Source organism: Oryza brachyantha, chromosome 3 (genome assembly GCF_000231095.2).
Source record: "Oryza brachyantha chromosome 3, ObraRS2, whole genome shotgun sequence".
NCBI classification, from domain to species: Eukaryota; Viridiplantae; Streptophyta; class Magnoliopsida; order Poales; family Poaceae; genus Oryza; species Oryza brachyantha.
In genome coordinates this window covers 7,028,979-7,046,975 of record NC_023165.2, presented here as the reverse complement: position 1 = coordinate 7,046,975, position 17,997 = coordinate 7,028,979, and the positions used below count along the sequence as shown (strand labels likewise).

The following is a 17,997-nucleotide window of genomic DNA, read 5'->3' as shown; positions in this document are numbered from 1 at the left end:
TCAAATTTGAGTTTCAACTTCAGGAAATAAAATTACCTTTGTCCATTTTCTATATTCAGATTGCAGGAGTTTTGGTGACATAACTTACTACTCCATTTTTTTATTCGATGTCATCGACTTTTAGATATATGTTTGATCGTTCATCATACTCTAATTTTTGTGCAAGTATACAAAATTATAAGTTATGTTTAAAGAATATTTAGTAATAAATCAAATCATAATAAACGAATTAGCAATTATATAATTTTTTAAATAAAACAAATGGTCAAATAGATCCAAAGTTTAACAGCATCGAATAAAAAAGGTGGAGGGAGTAGAAGGTTGTTTGCCATTGAAGCATTGTCAAAAGCACTGGGTTTAAGAATTGACATAGCTTATTAGAAGGTATATTCATTTCATATTGTAAGATGTTTTGGCCATAGATAGATTTATCTATTAATCAATATATATTATTTAAATATATTTCTATATTTATTAGCATACATATAAATCTAGTCAATACAAAGAATTATTATATTATAAGCTAGAAAGTCTTAAATAGTGAAACGGAGATAGTAGAAGATTTTGGATTTTTCTTGGCACGACTTTTAAGTTCTTAAACAATGTGTTCTTAACTTTTCTAAAGTATTTTTTACCGTTGTAATAACTAATTTAATCATATACCCTTAAATAGCCAAAAAAATTCTAAAAAATCTCAATCTCATGAGAAAAAAACACCACTGTCATATGTGAAATTCCTAAACCGTGAAATGTGGTCATATGACATGGCTATTTTTTTCTTCATTCATATGGGCTCATTTTAGTTTAGGCTCTATTCTTTCCCTCAGTTTTTCTCTTGGCTTTTGCACATGTATTTACTGAGCCGTTTATATATTTCTTGCAAAAGGTTTTATACAAAAGTTCACCATCTCACTTTTTTATAGTATATTTTCAACTAGTAGTTAATTCTATCAGCTTCTACACGCACGTTTCCTAAACTGTTATGCATTTCTTACAAAAGGTTTCTATATAGAAGTTTACCATCTCACCTTTTTATAGTATATTTTTAACTAGTAGTTGATTATATCATTTATAATATTAAATAGCTATAGAAAATCAGATAATTTTTTAATCTTTCATCATACATCAACAAAAGAACACAACCTAAGCATAGATAATGTGGCATTCGTTTGCTTTCTAAAAAAAATGCATGTATATTATCCACAAATTTTGTAACAGCAAGGTGGGTGGGTGGGGAGCGGGGCTCTACAAGTCCTTCATTGAAGTTAATTATTTAAGTTAACACAATTAGAATCTATAATTCAAGTGAGACAAGCTGTTAGAATCCTAAATCCAATCTTTCGTAAATAATCGAAGCCCCAGTATAAATCACTACCTTGCGGAGCTTTGATTTCAGCCAGCTTGAATCCTTCAGTACTATGTTGTCAGAAACGAGTAGGATCGTCGTTTTCATTTTCTGGCTGCGCAGAACAATTCTCAGTTTCAGTTTCCAACTCTGATGGATCAGCTTGCAATTTCATTTCCTCAGAGCTCTGATCATGGCAGTTGTGTTCAATACTCTCCATCAGGGGTTCACTGTGATCATTTTCCTCATCATCTTCACTAGAAGATGACATGGAGGCAACCTCAGGAATTAGAGGTGTCAAGCTGCTTGAAGGCAATATTGCTATTGTTGCACCTCCAGACCTGATCTTGGACTCAATAACCTTGATCAGTGAAGCAGCCTCCATAGGAGGCACAACACGAGCACCACAAGCAAGAGCTGTAGCATGCACCAGAGAATTTGGACCTTTTCCTCGTTTGTTCGATTTAGGTAGAAAACCAGGCAATGTTCTTAGATTACTGAAACTTCTCTGTGGGTGTTGGATGGGTTCTGCAGGACGGTATGAGATTGGAACTGCTTCAATAGGTGCCGTCAGCAACCTGTACGGGCCATCTACATTTCAGGAAAATGGGAAGATGTCAGGACAGCACTCTAACGTCAGTGGGCAGGTAAATCAATCGAGATCCATTGGCATATAAATATATAATTATGATAAGCAAACACTCATGTGATCTTTGGAGCATTGAAAATAAATATTTCCTTCCATTCCATATTATAAGACTTTCTGGTCTTGTCTAAATTCGTATGTATGCTAATGAATTTAGACACATATATAAAACATATACATTGATACATGAATAAATATAGGCAAACCCAGAAAGTTTTATAATACGAAACGGAAGGAGTAATTATTAACAGGTGCAGTGAACATCGATTCACCAGAATTTTATAACTATGTTTTAAGCTACCAGCAATGGAAACTGTAACCATATTTGGCTACAACTATATATGAGCTCTTAAGTATCCTTAAACGAGTTGACCTACTTTGATTGAAAAAATGTAATCCAAATAAACACAATGCTCCAATGATTCTAATGGAACTCAGGAGAAATTTCGATCTGAACATGTTTCAAGATATACTGGAATAAATTGTCAAGCAAAAAGATTTAGTAAAATTTTGCGGATGAATACAACAGACCATACGCTAATATTCATGTTGCTTCAAAAGAAAACGACGAGTAGAAGCATTACCAGTTACCACATAATTATTGGACCATTTCTAAAAATTTAATGCTGGAAGCTTACTAACCTATATTGAAATATAAGATGAAGAAAGCAACCTATATAGAAGGAAATGGATTACAGTAACCTGCAGAATCTCTAGGCGGATTCTTCATTATAGGCATGTACAGCGTGAGAGGTATCGCAGGAATAGCAACTGCAGTTTCTTCAGGTCCATGAAATTTTCCATCCTTTCCCTGGAAGGCTTGATTACAAGTGGAATTCTGCAGTCAGAACTACATATAAGATCTTTCTAGTCCATTACGAAATAGTAATACACAAATCATCCAGGTATATTAGTAACATTATGACATTAAGAAATCAGGAAATTTGTACCTGAGATTTTTGGGAAGAGTCCTTGGCCAAATAAGAACTTTCTGATACATGCCTGACTTCCCCAGCTTTGATACAAAGGTAGCAGTTAGAAATAAAACAATTATCCTAACATCATTTGGTCTGGACAAAGCTAACCCAAAGAACTGCGTTAGCTGATCATTATCATAACATAGTTACCTTTTATAGTTAAATCACATGAGAGTGGAATATTGTCAGCACAATTCGAGCTTGAATGAGTTAAAGAGTTGGTTGGTATTAGCACAAGACTGGAACTAGGCTCTTGAAAAAGCTCGAGCTGTGGTGTCATTTTTTTTTGGTTGTCCTCATTCGAACACTGTAAAGCACTCACAATTTCTGTTCGCATAACTTCATGTTTACTTTTATTAATAGCATATCCACCCTGTGACATTAGCGGATGACTCCTTTTGACTTCAGAAACCTTCTTTGCAGCCTCTTTCAAAGCATTCATTGCCACATGGTAAATTTCTTCTGTAACTGACCCTTCTTTTGCAAATTTTATGGCTTCCTGACATAGATGGTTATAAAGGACAGTGAGTGAATCCGTAGAATTACATTGAACTCCCACTTTATATCCTTCGACCTTTACTTCATTAGGATCTGTGCTCGTTGCAGCAATATCAACAACTTTTCCAGAAGTTGATGTAATAGGGACTGCTCTAGAAGATAACAAAGAATGGTTATGCTCCTTCTCAAATTTAGAAACCATCCATTTTCCAGAGTTCATCTTTTTCACTACAATCATAGCTTTGCATCCAACTCTTGTTATCATTCTAGGGCGCTTCGATGTTTTCCCTTCATCTGTAATATCTTTTCTGGCTCGAACCTCACGGAAGCCTTCCTTGGAACACACGATCTGGCGTGAAATGATTGAATTATCACGCCTTGAACGGCAGTACCTGCTAATTCGTGCACGAAAACCATTAACCCTTGCATAGTTTATATAGAACAATTTAGCAGCTTCTTCAGATTCAAATTCCATACCCTCGACTGGCTCATCAATAGGGACCGCTTCAATAGAATGTGGATTTTCCTTTAGATCAGAATCATGTTCTCCAGCATGAAGTTTTCTTGGTGGAACTGGTCCATGATTATGGTTTTTTATGAATTTGGTAACAACCCATTTGTCAGGCCCAAACTTTTTAATCATTAACATGGCCTTGCAACCAACTCTAGTTCCTACCCTTGCTTGCTGTTTCTGGTCCACATGAAGGTTTTCACAGTCACGAGTTTCATGAAACCCCTCTTTTGAGCATACAATACGACGAGAAATTATTGAATTATCACGCCTAGAGCGAGTGTACCTGCTGATTCGAATTCGAAAACCTGCATGTCTTGCATACTTGCTGTAGAAATCCCTCGCAGCATCTTCAGACTCAAATTCCATTCCTTCATAAGGCGTTAATTCAGTATCAGCTTCATGTCCAATTAGATTTTGAGCTTCAGGATCATGCATGGCTGAAGTCTCCATGTCAGTCAAGGCTCTGGGAAATTCTGCTGAAGAATCCCTTTGCTCATTGTCTTGTTTTGGCTCACTAACTGTACTGGTTACCACACCTTCCATGACCACTATCCTCTTCACAGAATTATCTGAGTTTCCTTAAACATCTCTTTCATAAACTACTGAAAAAGACAGCACAAATGCAACAACACCTACTAGCATCAATTATCCACCAAGTCACTATGTTTAAAGTTAGCGAAAAATCAGATAGTCTTGATTACAGATTTGTTCCAGTGAAGAAATTTGGAGAACTGTTACAAAATTAAAAAGTAATGATCAGAAAATATCATGTCTGTAAAGGCAAACTGTAATGAATCAAACAGTTATAAGCCATTAAGCCTATAACCTTAGCTTAGCTAAAAGCTATCAAATTACAGAGAAACAGTACTCAGTTACTCAGGCAGTAAGTAAATATGGCTACCGAAAAGGTATCTGGAAAGACCTTTTAGGTAATGCAAAACAGAAAACAGGTCGTATTTACCTGAACTATTTATTGATTTTTCATAGAGTACCACAGTTATCTTTTCGCTTATGTTAAGCATAAGCAAAAATGCTTATTAACGATTTGAGAAGTAATATGCAGATAAAACTTTTATTTACGTGTTCTTAGTGATCTAAAAGCAAAGGCTGGAAAAATAAACTGTGATGAAAACACCCCAAAATTAAGTTTTAAAATTTATAATTTGGCCTATAAGCATAAGCAACAAAATGAGGTTGTACATGATTTAAGGATCTCACCAAAATTAGATTGGGAAGTTACGGTACATCATGGCTAAAAACTTAGGTCCGCTTGGAATCGCTAATTTATGAGACTACTCCGCATCACGATTAACGAATGCTCTTAAAACTTCTTGAAATTGAACGCTGGAAGCTCTATTTTTTTTCGAATAAGAAACGCTGGAAGCTCTAGGAGATGAAACAAAAATTGTCTGCAAGATCCCTAAAGTTCAATGGTTTCAGTTTAAGCTAAGTGCTTAAGTGAAGGGCTGGGTCTTTTTGGTAGCTTGTCCAGGAAACTATAGGGGCTAAAAAGTGCAGAAGAAACGTCCTAGTCATATCAATGTTATTATTACTCCAGCATATATAATCCTCAGGGATTTTGAAACTTACTATTGTTATGCGTCATAGTTCTATCAATGTTATTACTCCAACATATAATCCTCAGGGATTTTGAAAGGAAGGACCTTTTATAACAAAAAAAAAACACTATTCTGCTGCAAGCCTAGAATACATACGATCCTGAGGGATCCACTTCTAACACACATAAAACGGTCAAAACACTCCAAAACTGTTCAAGCGATTAGGTCCATGCAGGATGACATAAAAAACAAAACCTTCCATTTATGGTATGAATGCAGAGAACGTATTTGACACACATAGTAAGCAAGAAAAAACGGAACTTTAGCCATGGTCAACAATAATAACGGTAAAACAACCAAAGGAAAGCAAGAAGGGGAAAAAATAACTCTTTTGGAGGGAAGAACTTGTCATATACCTGAATAAGCAGCAGGATTCCAATACTCCCAACCCCCAAATGGACACCATAACGCCAAGAAGCCAACAGAGACAAAACAGTCGAGAGCTTGAACAGTTGCACCACAAACCAGCACGCCAGGTGGGAGCGGTCAAATCGAATACAAAAGCGACGACCAGGCCCACGCCGACCGCCAAGACGACGAGGAAGGAGAAGAACCGCCGGCGCAGCAATTCGGCGCTGGAGAGTCGCCGCCACGGCCGTTCATCGTCGTCGTCGTCGCCGTCAGGGAAAAAGGGATTACGGGGGGTGGGATTAGTGCGGCGTGGAGACTGCAATTTGGGGGGGGGGGTGCAGGAGATTAAAGAAAGGGGGAGGAGACGACGAGGCGGAGGCCGCGCCCGCGCGGATGAGGCCGGATCTCCGAGGAGCGGAGACGGACGGCGGAGGATCGCCCGCGCGCGCGGTGGAGCGGAGGATCGCCCCGCGCGGGGAGGGGAGGGCGACTGACTGCGAGCGGATGCGAGCGGATGCGTGCGTGTATCCGCCCAACTGTCCAAGTGGATAAACCCGCACACGGCGTGACGCTGACGTGGAGGGCGCGGGGCCAACCCGCAGCGGCTGCGGGTACGGAGCGGGACGACCTTGACCGTGCCCCCCGTCGCGCTCCGTCCCCTGTCAGCGGGTGGGGCCCGCCCGCTGCTTTTCCTCCCTTGGGCCGTTGGCGATCGCGCCTGGGTTGGGCCTAATTAGGCCCAACGTGTAGGCCCGTGGACTAGGACGTCCCCCCTTCGCTTCGGCCTTCGGGCCGGTCGAGCCGCCGGCCGGGAGTCGCGCACCACCACCACCATCAATCCACCACCTTGAGTAGGAGCGTCTCCCCTACCCTCACCGACGCCCCGCCCCCGCCCCCGCCCCGCCCCCTTATCCACGGAGGCGGCCTCCTCGCCCGCCGCCGCGCGCTCTCTCGGCCCGCCGGACGCGCGCGCCCGCTCCCCCGGTAAGCCCCCGCGTCTCCGTCTTCCTAACCACCGCCCGATTCCTGCGCGGCTCCGGTGCACCGATGGTTAGGTTATGTTAGCCGCGGGATGTGCGCAATGATGTTCGCGTGCCCGGCCGTATCCCTAGGTCCGCCTGCTTGTAGCGTTGGTGACTGTATTTAGGGTTTCCGTGGCACCGCGTGCTGACTGGTGAGTGGTGGAAGGTTCTAGTCTACACCGCTTGATTTGCGAGCGTGATGGTCCGCTCAATTTGCTCAATATTTTCATGCTTGATTTCATCGCTTTCCTATCCAGATGCCCAAATTGTATTATGACGATTCTACATTTTATCTTAATTGGTTAGTAATCTGTGAGCATTCGGTTGTGTATGTTTGTGTGCATTGCGTTGGCTCTCTGTGCCACTCACATGTTCTTTCTTGATATTTTTTTTTTCTAGCTGATTGATGAATTTACTGTTGTTATGCTTAGGTGGAGGAAAGCTTCAGTTTAGGCTGTTCAACTATTCCTTGATATGTTGGCGCATGGTCTAGCAATCAATCCCTCAAGGGCTGCTCGATGTCCAGTTAATTCGAGGGCATCGAGTGCACCCTTGGGTCTCGTCTCTTCGTTGGCCTTCAACAGGGGACGTAAGGAAAAGGTTAAAGTTTTCATCAATGTGGATAGGTATAGTATCTTGTGCCTCTTCTAGTCTCTCCAGCTCTATCAAAGATTTCTTTAGTTTATGCAGTGAGAAATCTTGTTTCAATCATTCATTGCAGATACACAAATTATAGTACTCCTTTCTGTTACGCACCGCGAAACATCAGAATCACACCACTTGCTACTGCATCATTTGGTGACACGGCTGATTCATCAACTCGTAAGTATTTAATCTTGTAGTGCTATGTAAAAAGTTTGACATAGTTAGTACATATGTCTACTTGTACAAACCAAATTTGTCATGTTGACTTATGTAACATGCAATATGGTTTACTAGGAATCACTGGGTATGCCTCAGCCTCTGTAACAAGTACTGGTTTGTTTTAAGACATGGTTGGTATCAAATTGTAAATTATAAATACCTAACTATAATGTTGGCAAATGTGTAGCATTGGACATGTATTATGTCAAAAGTGTGTCATTTAGTCTCACAATCTGTTCCTCTCCTGTTTTATTTGAGTTCACATGCATTTCTTGTCCTGTCAGTTTCGTTGTTATTTTGGATTAGTTTCTTTTTTTTTGTAATTATTCACCTCGTTTCTTAACACTTAATTTCTTCAGCCATCTTTCCTAGAATCCATGTGAAGGATCCCTATCAGCGACTTGGAATCAGCAGGGAAGCATCTGAAGAAGAAATTCGAGCTGCCAGGAATTTTCTGATAAATAAGTATGCAGGGCATAAACCAAGTGTTGACGCAATTGAGTCTGCCCATGACAAAATCATCATGCAGAGTTTCTTTGACAGAAAAAGACCAAAAGTGGATTTCAAGAAAAAGTTTAGGGAACTTACTCAGTCACGTCCAGTCAAGGCTATTCAGGGAAGATTTCAAACACCTTCTAGCAGAGTGATTTGGCAGACAGCATTAACTTTTGTATTGCTTGGAGTGCTTACCCTTGCTTTCCCTACTGAAGAAGGGCCAACTCTTCAGGTGGCCATTTCTTGTGCAGCAAACATATATTTCATTTATCAGAGGCTCAAAAGTGGATGGCGGACATTCTTTTATGGGTATATTTTCTTCCACTTTTCAGTTTTTATTTTGGTTGGGTTGCTAATGATATAGTTGATTAATCTATGATTAGTTCCATACAGTACTACAGTGTTTACTTTGGACTCCTACACTGCACCCTGTATTGTACCTTTTGGTTTATGCGGTATTATAGCAGTGCACATTAACCCCCTCACCCTCACCCCCACCCCCAAAAGTAGTACTAATTTGCTTTGGTAGCACATGATCTCTCCTCTGCTCAAACATAATTCTGCACAACTGCTGTGGTGCTGCCACTATATCTGCAGTGCTTCATAGTTTCTCAGGATAAAATGCACAATGCACACAAGAACTTCATCTTCTCACCTCATGAAAGCAAGCATGCCTTATTTCTCTACATCTTCCAGACCGGTGTGCATTGTAATATTCAGACTGCATCTTTCAAAATATTCTTGGAGTTGCTTTCATGATGTGCACATCATGCTGCATTGGTTAGTTCTAGAGCTTGAAGCTCGTAATTCAAGGGCTGTATTGTAGTACTTGGCTTTGGATTAAATCTTGGATTGCTTGGTGGATCCTAAATATTTACTACTCCCTCCGTCCCAAATATAGCAATTTAGTGCTTGAAATTTGTCCTAGAATATAGCAACTTGTCCACCTACTCCCTCATCTCAACCAATTACAACCATATCTTATTTAGTTTCTCCATATACTTCCTTATCACAATCATTTTCTGCTCTCCCCGAATTCCTTATATTTTGGGGTGGAGGGAGTACTCCTAGCATGACAATTCAATATCTGCCAGTCTGTACTCTATTTCAGGGTTTGCCTCTGAAATACATAGTAGAATGTATCCCTCTTGCCAATTGTCATATTACTATATTAACCACTAAAGAGACCAACTTTCTTAATCAAAATAATGTTGGGAACATGTTTCCACTATTTGATGTATATAATAAAGTACAGAGATTTGCTCCGGTCCAACAAAAAGTATCTCGAGGTATTAGTACCTTACGGTATCAAATCGTTTTCCACCATTGGATCTAGGGTTTTTTTTATCATCCTTAAAAAGTACCTTAAGGTACCAAGAATTTTAGTACAAATTTTTGGTACCTCAAGGTAACATATTTTTTACACTAAAAAGGTGGTACCTTGAGGTACTTTTTTAAGGATGATAAAAAAGCGCTTGGATATAGCTGAATTAGATGTGCATTATTAGATCCAATAATCAGAAACGATTTGGTGCTGCGAGGTACCGATACCTCGAGGTACTTTGTTACTTTTTGTTTGACTGAAGCAAATCTCTAAAGTATATCACTGTTATTTTAGTCAACTGCTAATCCAACCAGTTTCCTTAATCCAGAACACTCTTGGAAATCTGTTTTTCATTGGATCCATGATCAAATTTTATCTGATGAATTATGAACTCATTCATCAACCATCACAGTACAAACTACAAAATGCCTGCCTGGCCACTGTGAGATGCTCATCAAATGTTTTCAGAGCCTATCAACTACATATTAACATAGTGCCTATTCATTGTTCAATCAATAATCAAATTGCTGATGTATAAGCACAAAAAATTGTGTGCAAGCACAACCTAGATGCTACCAATTATGGCATGTCAATCTCATCTGTTCTTTTAGAACGTTTCTTCAATGGGAATGGTGCCAAATGTGTGAATGTTGTTTATTTTACAATTTTGTCTTTATATTTTGAGACAAGTATCATGAATACCCTATGGATCATATGGTGGTTGTTTTGTGATGGCTTATTGCAATTGTGTAGTAGACATATGCTGATGCCTTCATAGGATTCATTTCATTAAGTATTGGGTGGTATCAATTACTCCCTCCAGTTTGATAGTTCGATCATTTCAGACAACATGGTCTCCAAGGCCTATCTTTGACTATAATTTTCTATTATAGTATATACTAAAAATGAATAATTTTTTTATTAAAGTACATTTAAAGACTAATCTAGACATGTTGTCCTAGTGTTTTCAAACTAAATATTTTAATAGTAGTTGATAGTCAAAGTTTTAAAAGTTTGACTTAACCCTTGTCCAAAACTATAGGATTATGGAACTAGAGGGAGTAAGTTAATACTTTAATGGACTGTCAACGTTTCATATATTTGTTTACGATATGCAAAAGGATACAACTGGCTTGCTGAAATGCATAATTTCCTGATGCTAAGTTTGTCTGATTTTTCAGGTTTGGATCCTTCTTTGCTTCCTGGTTCCTTGCCACATTCTTGATGGTATCTGTAATTCCGCCTATACTGCCTGGTCCAAGAAACTTGGAAGTGAGCACTGCATGTGTCACTTATGCACTCCTTTTTGTATCGTCGACCTTCCTGAAGTAGGAAATCTCTATGTTGTCATTTTCATGTTAGCCTCTAATCCTGCAACAGTCAATATGATTCCCACTTCTGATAGCTTGTACAATCCATCAGGCATCAGCATTTTTTTGGGAGGTGGAAATATAGTCCTTTGCTGAGTTGCTAATAGTCTTAAGGTTGTAATGTGAGATGTAGACCCTTTTTTGCCCTGGCCCTTGACAGAGAGTCTGAGTACCTCTAGACATTTTGATTGCTGTATTAAATTCAGTTGGTTTTCAGATAGTAAATCATATGAAATAACGTTTTTGTGGATTAAATGTGAGATTCAATCCAATCCGGTAATCGCCTTTTTGGATCTGACGGCAGCCACAATTTCTTTCAATCCTTTTCACTGGAGTGCTGCCTCTCAACAGTAATGATTGCGCTTGCAAGGTCTGAACTGAAGGGGTATCTTAGGTTGTTATGCCTGCTGTGATCTGATCTTGGCAGCTCTGAGTTGTTGCGCCTGCTTTGTCGTTTCGTAATGTGTCGTCAGCTGTTGCAGCTCTCTACCGAGAGATAGGCGGCCATTACTCCAGAGCTATGAATCCCGTGACCCATAGCCAGCAATGCATTGGCAGGAAGAATTCAGAGAACAGTCGGTCACATTGATAGGCTAATGACATTCCTGTTGGTGGGGGGGCCTTGATGTATGCTAGATTACTAAATCACTTGATCCGATCTCCACAATGCTTCTGGCCCTAAGCTGCCAATGGAGAATATAATCTATAGGTTTCCTGTGTCAGTCAGGTTTGTTGCATGTGTAGTATGTCTTGATGTCTCATGTGATGAATGGTAATAATATTGATGCCCTGGCCTCTTGTGGTGGATTGGGCAAGGCGTCAAGTGACACGGAAGGATGCCCTCAAACCTTTCTATTATCTTTAGGGCACTCTAGGGGATTTCCATTATCTTTTGAGCACTCTAGTGGATACTGGATAGAATAGCTAATTAATAGTGCCTGGCTACTCTTGTCAGCAACTTTTCCCACCTACCCAGCTATGATCAAACTATCCAAAAGAAGAGTAGATAAGAGGATGGAAAGGATATTTGTTTTGGCCATGTGATTGTAGGTGCATAAATATTGGTGGCTGTAATCTTGTGTAAAAACGTGTGTGCGTCTTTCGTATAAGCATAGTAATTAATAGTAATAAAAAAGGAAGAGTAAGAACTACTCTCAACTCCCTTATGCTTGTACTCTAATATAAATCATTGACTAATGTATTTTTCATGCTATTAGCGAAATCGGTGGTTCCTTTTTTCTGTTTTAATCATTTGTTTCTGTGTTGACTCGCTAAGTGGGTTTGCCGCCAGCCCGCCATTGTACGCTCTAATCTTCATCGCTTCGTCCATGACAGATTAGCATCTCTTACACAAATCTTATCCGGCAACTGCGTGATATTATTCTTCACCTGTATCTGGTTGAGTGATCCTCTGTGATATTTGATGTTATTATTATACTAGCTGTACATCTGAAGCAGTTGGGTGCACTCCATAACTGCAGGTAACTTGCATACTTGGGCGGAGGGTAGTAAAGTACATTAACGTGCAAAACTCAGGACGTCAGATCTAAATCCTTAACTCTTCCTTTCTTTATTTCTTTCCGTTTCTTTTGGCTTCAGATAACGTACTGATCCCTTCTGCTACATGGGTCATCAAAGCTGTCTCCTTCAATGATTTGGCCCCATCTTTTGATGCTCTGACTGCTCAATGATCTTTGTCAAGGAAAATGTTACGGAATCCAGAGATAATCGCCTTTCGGTATTTCAGTTTCAGAACAAGATCCAGACTTTTCAGTGCCGGTGCACCTGGATGGATGTACAGCACAGTTGCACAGTCAGTCAATCAGTCCTATGATCTGATCAATCCCCGATTTGTCTCTCCCATTTTTTGCCATGTTCATCGGTTAAATTCACCGTTGTCCTGGTCGAGCTCTTTGAGATTTTTTACGGTGGTCGCTTGCTCACATTGACGTACTCATCTACTCCCGTCGCGAAACGTGCCGTGCCGTGCCGCTCTTCGACGACGCTGCCGTGAGATGCCGATGCTCCGTGCCTCTTATCTGATCCGTAACATCGCCTTGGATGATCATGCAAGTATGCAACCGTGTGTCCCTGTCAGTGTCACTCTCTCTCTCTCTCTCTCTCTCTCTCACCGAGCTCATCTCCTCCTTGCTTGCCGCGGCATCATCCGCTTATAGAGAGAGGCTTCAGCTTTCAAGCAGATAGACTCTCTTGTTCTTGCTAACTCTTCCAAGCAAAACTCTCCTCTCCAATGTCATCACTGGTCATAGCTTGTACGCCCCATAGTTAATACTGATAAGACTGAGAAAACATCATTCGAAATAGAAAGAGAGTTTAAGTTGAGTAACCAAGGATCAAAAGAGAACTACGTGGCGAAGAGCGCAAAAGTCCAAGAGTTCCAATTACATCGGCAAGCCCTTGAGAGTTGTTAATTTACATTTGTGTTATGAACAGCTTGAAAACTTTGAAATCAACTTCAAAATTAAGCTTCAAAACACTCAAATTGGCAGTCTCTGTTAAGTAAGCTAACAAGCAGACGGTAGGAGGCGTTAACCACACCGGCAGCAATATTCTGCAGTTCTGCACACAAACTCAGGCGTGCACATCACATCGCCACGCCACATCGACATCGGCGTGCCCGGCCGGCCGGCTCTCCCGCGCACTGCTCCAAAACCGCCGCCAGATGACGACGACAAAAATGGACGCGAACGGGAGAAGGCGCCCCTTTTGTTACCTTCTCGCGCGGCGCATGGGTAGCAACTAGCAAAGCCCCGGATACTGCCGGTACCGCACGCACGCACGCGCGCGCCTGTGCACACCTACACGCGCGAGAGCCCCGAGCCCAGACGAGTCCGCCGCAAAAGATGAGGGCGGCGTTGCATCAGAGTCGCACGTCGAGAGACGTGACCGATCTCCGCGGACGCTAGCATCGCATGGATGTGCTGCTGCCGCTGCCGCCTACAGGGATGCCGCAACGAACCCGCGGCCCGCGGGAACAGTGACGCTGCACCTGCAGCCCCTGCGACAGCTCTGCTACGCTCTGAATTTCTGACGATGGTGATGATGATGATGATCAGGAAGCTCCTCCGGACGTTCTGCTTCACCCGTTTCACGTCTCGTTTTTTTTTTCTTCTTTCTCTTGCTTCCTCTTATCCGTTTTGGCAATGGAATGGTTGAGGTGGCAAATGGAGCAGCAGCAGCAGCAGCGCGAGATTTTGTTTTTGGTACTAGTCAACAATTTTCGGAAATGCGGTTCGTGTATATGATCGTCATGGATTTGTTGTTCGTTTGAATTCACGTGTCTCGTTTTCTTGCACAGCATTCAGATGAAACTTTTGGATTTTTTTTTTATTCATTCGTCACATAAACGTAGATGACAGACACCTCAGTCAGCCGATGTGATTCTCCGTTTTTATATGTTCAAAGAGGGTACACGGTTATTACTCAAAAAAAAAAAAGAGGGTACACAGTTTGTTGGTGGAGTTGGTAATTTCGTTACTAAAGTGAGGTTGAAAATGCACTTACTTTGACGTGTCAGATGTGTGGTTAGCCCACTGTAACTAGCAAATCAACAGCAAATGCGATTGACTTAGCTGCGACACACCTAAGATGAGCACCTGGTCTGGAGAAGAAGCAGACCAAATGTGCGATTCGATTCTGGAGCCTGTAGTGGGTTAGGTTCAAGTGATTCTGCATTTGTTTGTCAGTTTTTGCGTGTCCTATGAACTTGTGGCTACTATACGTTTACTAATTTCAGACGTTAGTCAATATGATAGACAACAACCAGACTTGCCACTGATCGATAAATGGTGAGCTTTGACTATGCGATATCGATAAATGGTGGCTGCTTGCTTACAGCATTCTCAACAGCTCATATATCATATCCTCTATCCTAAAAATAGAGAATAAAGACTACAAATTAAGCTCCAACAGAATGGATATACTATCATCTATTTTTAGATGTCATCCATATTAGGAGAGAGAACCTTCATATTTGGATGATCTCTCTCCGTCCTCTAAAGAGATATAGATGATGTTATATATGGATGATCTAGTGGAGTACATAAAAATATGAAGGATGAAACTAGTTTAGATGATCACCGAAATAAAGATATAGATGACCAAATTTAGATGAGCTGTTGGGGATGCTCTTATCTTCAGCTTGCCTAGGTCCTATAAAGGTCTGGTCGTAGAGCTTCTGACAGCTGGAGCTTCTCATCTCAAACAACACTTAGCTTCTGAGAATCTGAAGTTACAGAAACCAAAAAACGAACTAAGAAACCATAAACTGTAAAATCTAACCTTTTCAAATTCTATAAGCTGTCTTCTCATCGCCTGCTTCTCAAATCTTAAGTTTCTCAAAAAAGAAATAAAAAAGCCCAAAGAGACTTAGGCCAAACACACGTAGGAATTTTGCAGCACCTTTTACTGAAAGCTGCTCAGTGCTCCTGCAGGAATTTTACAGCGTTCCAAACAGTTCCGGTTCGTGACGGTTCAAACAAGAAGATTTTTTTTTTTACGAAAGGCAATAAAAAAATGCGCTCGCACTCGCACAATCCTAATAATACATATGTGCACTATCCCTATAAGCACCTTCTAAGACTGATTTGATCATATTTAATATCGAGGGGATCACCATAGACAGGTTGTGTTGACGGATACATCGTCTGCCATCAAAATAATAATTAGCTATAAATACAAAATAATTGTATCAACCATATGATTTAAACCCAAGCGAACAATTCCATCACAATAAATAACTGGTTAGGCTACGTCCCATTCGCGCAAGGAAGAAGATTATATGCTTGTGACGTCTGGGTAGTAATTGCATAGTCCTACCTGCTGGCACAGACCACAGTCCGGGTATATATGCTGTGAATGCAGGTGGGTCACCAACAAGGTTAACGATAGCGTGTGCCTCCATGTCAATTTCACATTGAATTACATGATATTCGAGCACAGAAAAGATTCTGCCGTCGGTTTTTTCAGTAGCCAAAAAAGAAATATATATCCTTGGAAATGCTGAGAGTAGCAGTTGCCTCACATGGTTGTCATGTATCAAGGCGCCACAAACCTTTGTTAATTCTAGCTTTGTAGACTTGAATGTAATGTTTTCTCTTTTGGGAAACACAATACTCCCTTCATTTGGATAAATCCGGTCGTTTTTTATAAGGTTAAAGTTAAAATTTTAAAACTTTAAGTATCAATATATTTTAAAATATTTAATTTGAAGACACTAACGCTACATGTCCAGATGACTAGCAAAGTATTCTAATAAAACTAAATATTTATTTTTTAATAAAAGAAAATCAAAGTTAAAGTATGGTTTTGAAGACCGTGTTGTTATCCAAAATAACAATAATTATTGGAGTAATAACATAGGCACTCTAACACGCACACTGACATACATTACATCGTACCTTATGAACATTATAATAGAATGAGTACTGGCGCGTTCGAAACCAACAAAGGAGGAACACTTTTTTCTCTTTTTCCGTATGCACGCCTTCCAAGCAGTTAAACGGTGTATTTTTAAAAAATAGTTTTATATGAAAATTGTTCAAAAAAATCAGATTAATTCATTTTTCAAGTTTGCAAAAGCTAAAACCCATCCATTAATCATGTGCTAATGTTTTTTTTTCGTTTTACGTGCGCTGATTAGATATGTTGGACACGTCAACTTCGAACGCGCCCTATATTTACAATGATACCGTCACATGCGTATAATTGTCAATGGGTATTTCATGTACCACTAGAGAGTAATTAACCATAAATATAACCACAATATCAAATCTAGCATTTAAATTCAGATGCACATGATTTATCGTTAGTAGTCTAACCAGCTAAGCTACGTTCAATTCGTTCAAGTGTAATGCTTTGATATAAATGCGAGAGGAAGGATATATGACGGTCACAGGGTAGGAGTATCCAAAGCATTTTTGGCTCGTCATATTTACATAATCCAGTAAAGTCATATAGAGTATCATTCTCATCTTTTCACTCATGCTTATGCTTATAAGCTAAAATATATTTTTTTAATCTTAAATTTAGAGTTGATTTTACGGTCTTCATCGTAGTTTATTTTTAATTTTTGCTTTTAAATTATTAATAACACATATAAAATTTTTATTAATAAATTATTTTTTGTTTGCAGATATGTTGTTTTCATGTTTTTTTTTTCTTAAAAGGCCAAAAGATGGGCACCTATAGCAAATCAAACATGCCGGAAAGGCCGAAAGTATATTGTTGCTTGTACAATCTCCCCTCTACACAGACAAGTCCTTTAATCCTTTTACTACCGTGGTCCAAATCTACTTAACCTCTTTAGTGCTACAAACCTTATTGTTACACGAAAAATGGCAAACACAACATAAAGGCACTCTCTCTTGCATCAGCGGTAAGAGCTTTGCCTACAATTTTCCATGTCCTTTCACTTGCTCCCTGTGGACGTGTCCCGATCGAGCCCTTTTCCCGCCATTGAACCGATCGACGCCACAGGTGCAGCGACGACAACTCGCTAACGTGCGCACGTTTTGTCGTCGCCGCACTATCATTTCCCACCGCCCCAGAGAATGAACAAAAGAGAGAGAGACTTTTCACGGTTTCACTTGCGCCACCGTTTTTTTTTTCTTTTTCCAAACCTCCCAAAAACAAAAAGATGAGCACTGTGCGGTACAGTCCATGACACTACTGTCTACTGCCACTACTAATTAGCCGCAGCCGTGTGCTAGTGCAGCACATCATACGTAGTAGTGTCAGACAATAGAGATAAGTAGTAGGATTAGTACTGGTCAAAAAAAAAAGTAGTAGGATTAGTAGCAAGACGAGACGGGAAGCGACAGGGCCGCAAGCTCTTGGCCCGAGCAGACCCGGTACTAGTACCAAACACTAGCGAGATAAAAAGAAATCGGGCGGCAACGCCGGGTCGGGCCGGGCACGACCCCTGCCCTGTCTGTCTGTCGGTCACACCCA

General features: G+C 40.4%; 2 protein-coding genes across 2 annotated transcripts; one reads left to right on the top strand and one right to left on the bottom strand.

The window, feature by feature from the left end:
* Positions 1-1,164: 1,164 nt before the first annotated feature.
* LOC102713884 lies at positions 1,165-6,407 on the bottom strand. Its single transcript, XM_006649701.3, has 5 exons — positions 5,956-6,407; positions 3,119-4,711; positions 2,942-3,006; positions 2,694-2,829; positions 1,165-1,936 (listed from the first exon to the last, which is right to left on the bottom strand). The coding sequence occupies exons 2-5, from the start codon at positions 4,521-4,523 to the stop codon at positions 1,425-1,427; spliced, it is 2,118 nt and encodes a 705-aa protein (XP_006649764.1). The 5' UTR covers positions 4,524-4,711; positions 5,956-6,407; the 3' UTR covers positions 1,165-1,424.
* Positions 6,408-6,789: 382 nt separating this feature from the next.
* LOC102713609 (protein CHAPERONE-LIKE PROTEIN OF POR1, chloroplastic) lies at positions 6,790-11,326 on the top strand. The gene is made up of 5 exons (XM_040522084.1): positions 6,790-6,934; positions 7,404-7,598; positions 7,694-7,794; positions 8,196-8,640; positions 10,837-11,326. Exons 2-5 carry the CDS (start codon positions 7,447-7,449, stop codon positions 10,985-10,987), a joined length of 849 nt encoding a protein of 282 aa, XP_040378018.1. The 5' UTR covers positions 6,790-6,934; positions 7,404-7,446; the 3' UTR covers positions 10,988-11,326.
* Positions 11,327-17,997: the final 6,671 nt, after the last annotated feature.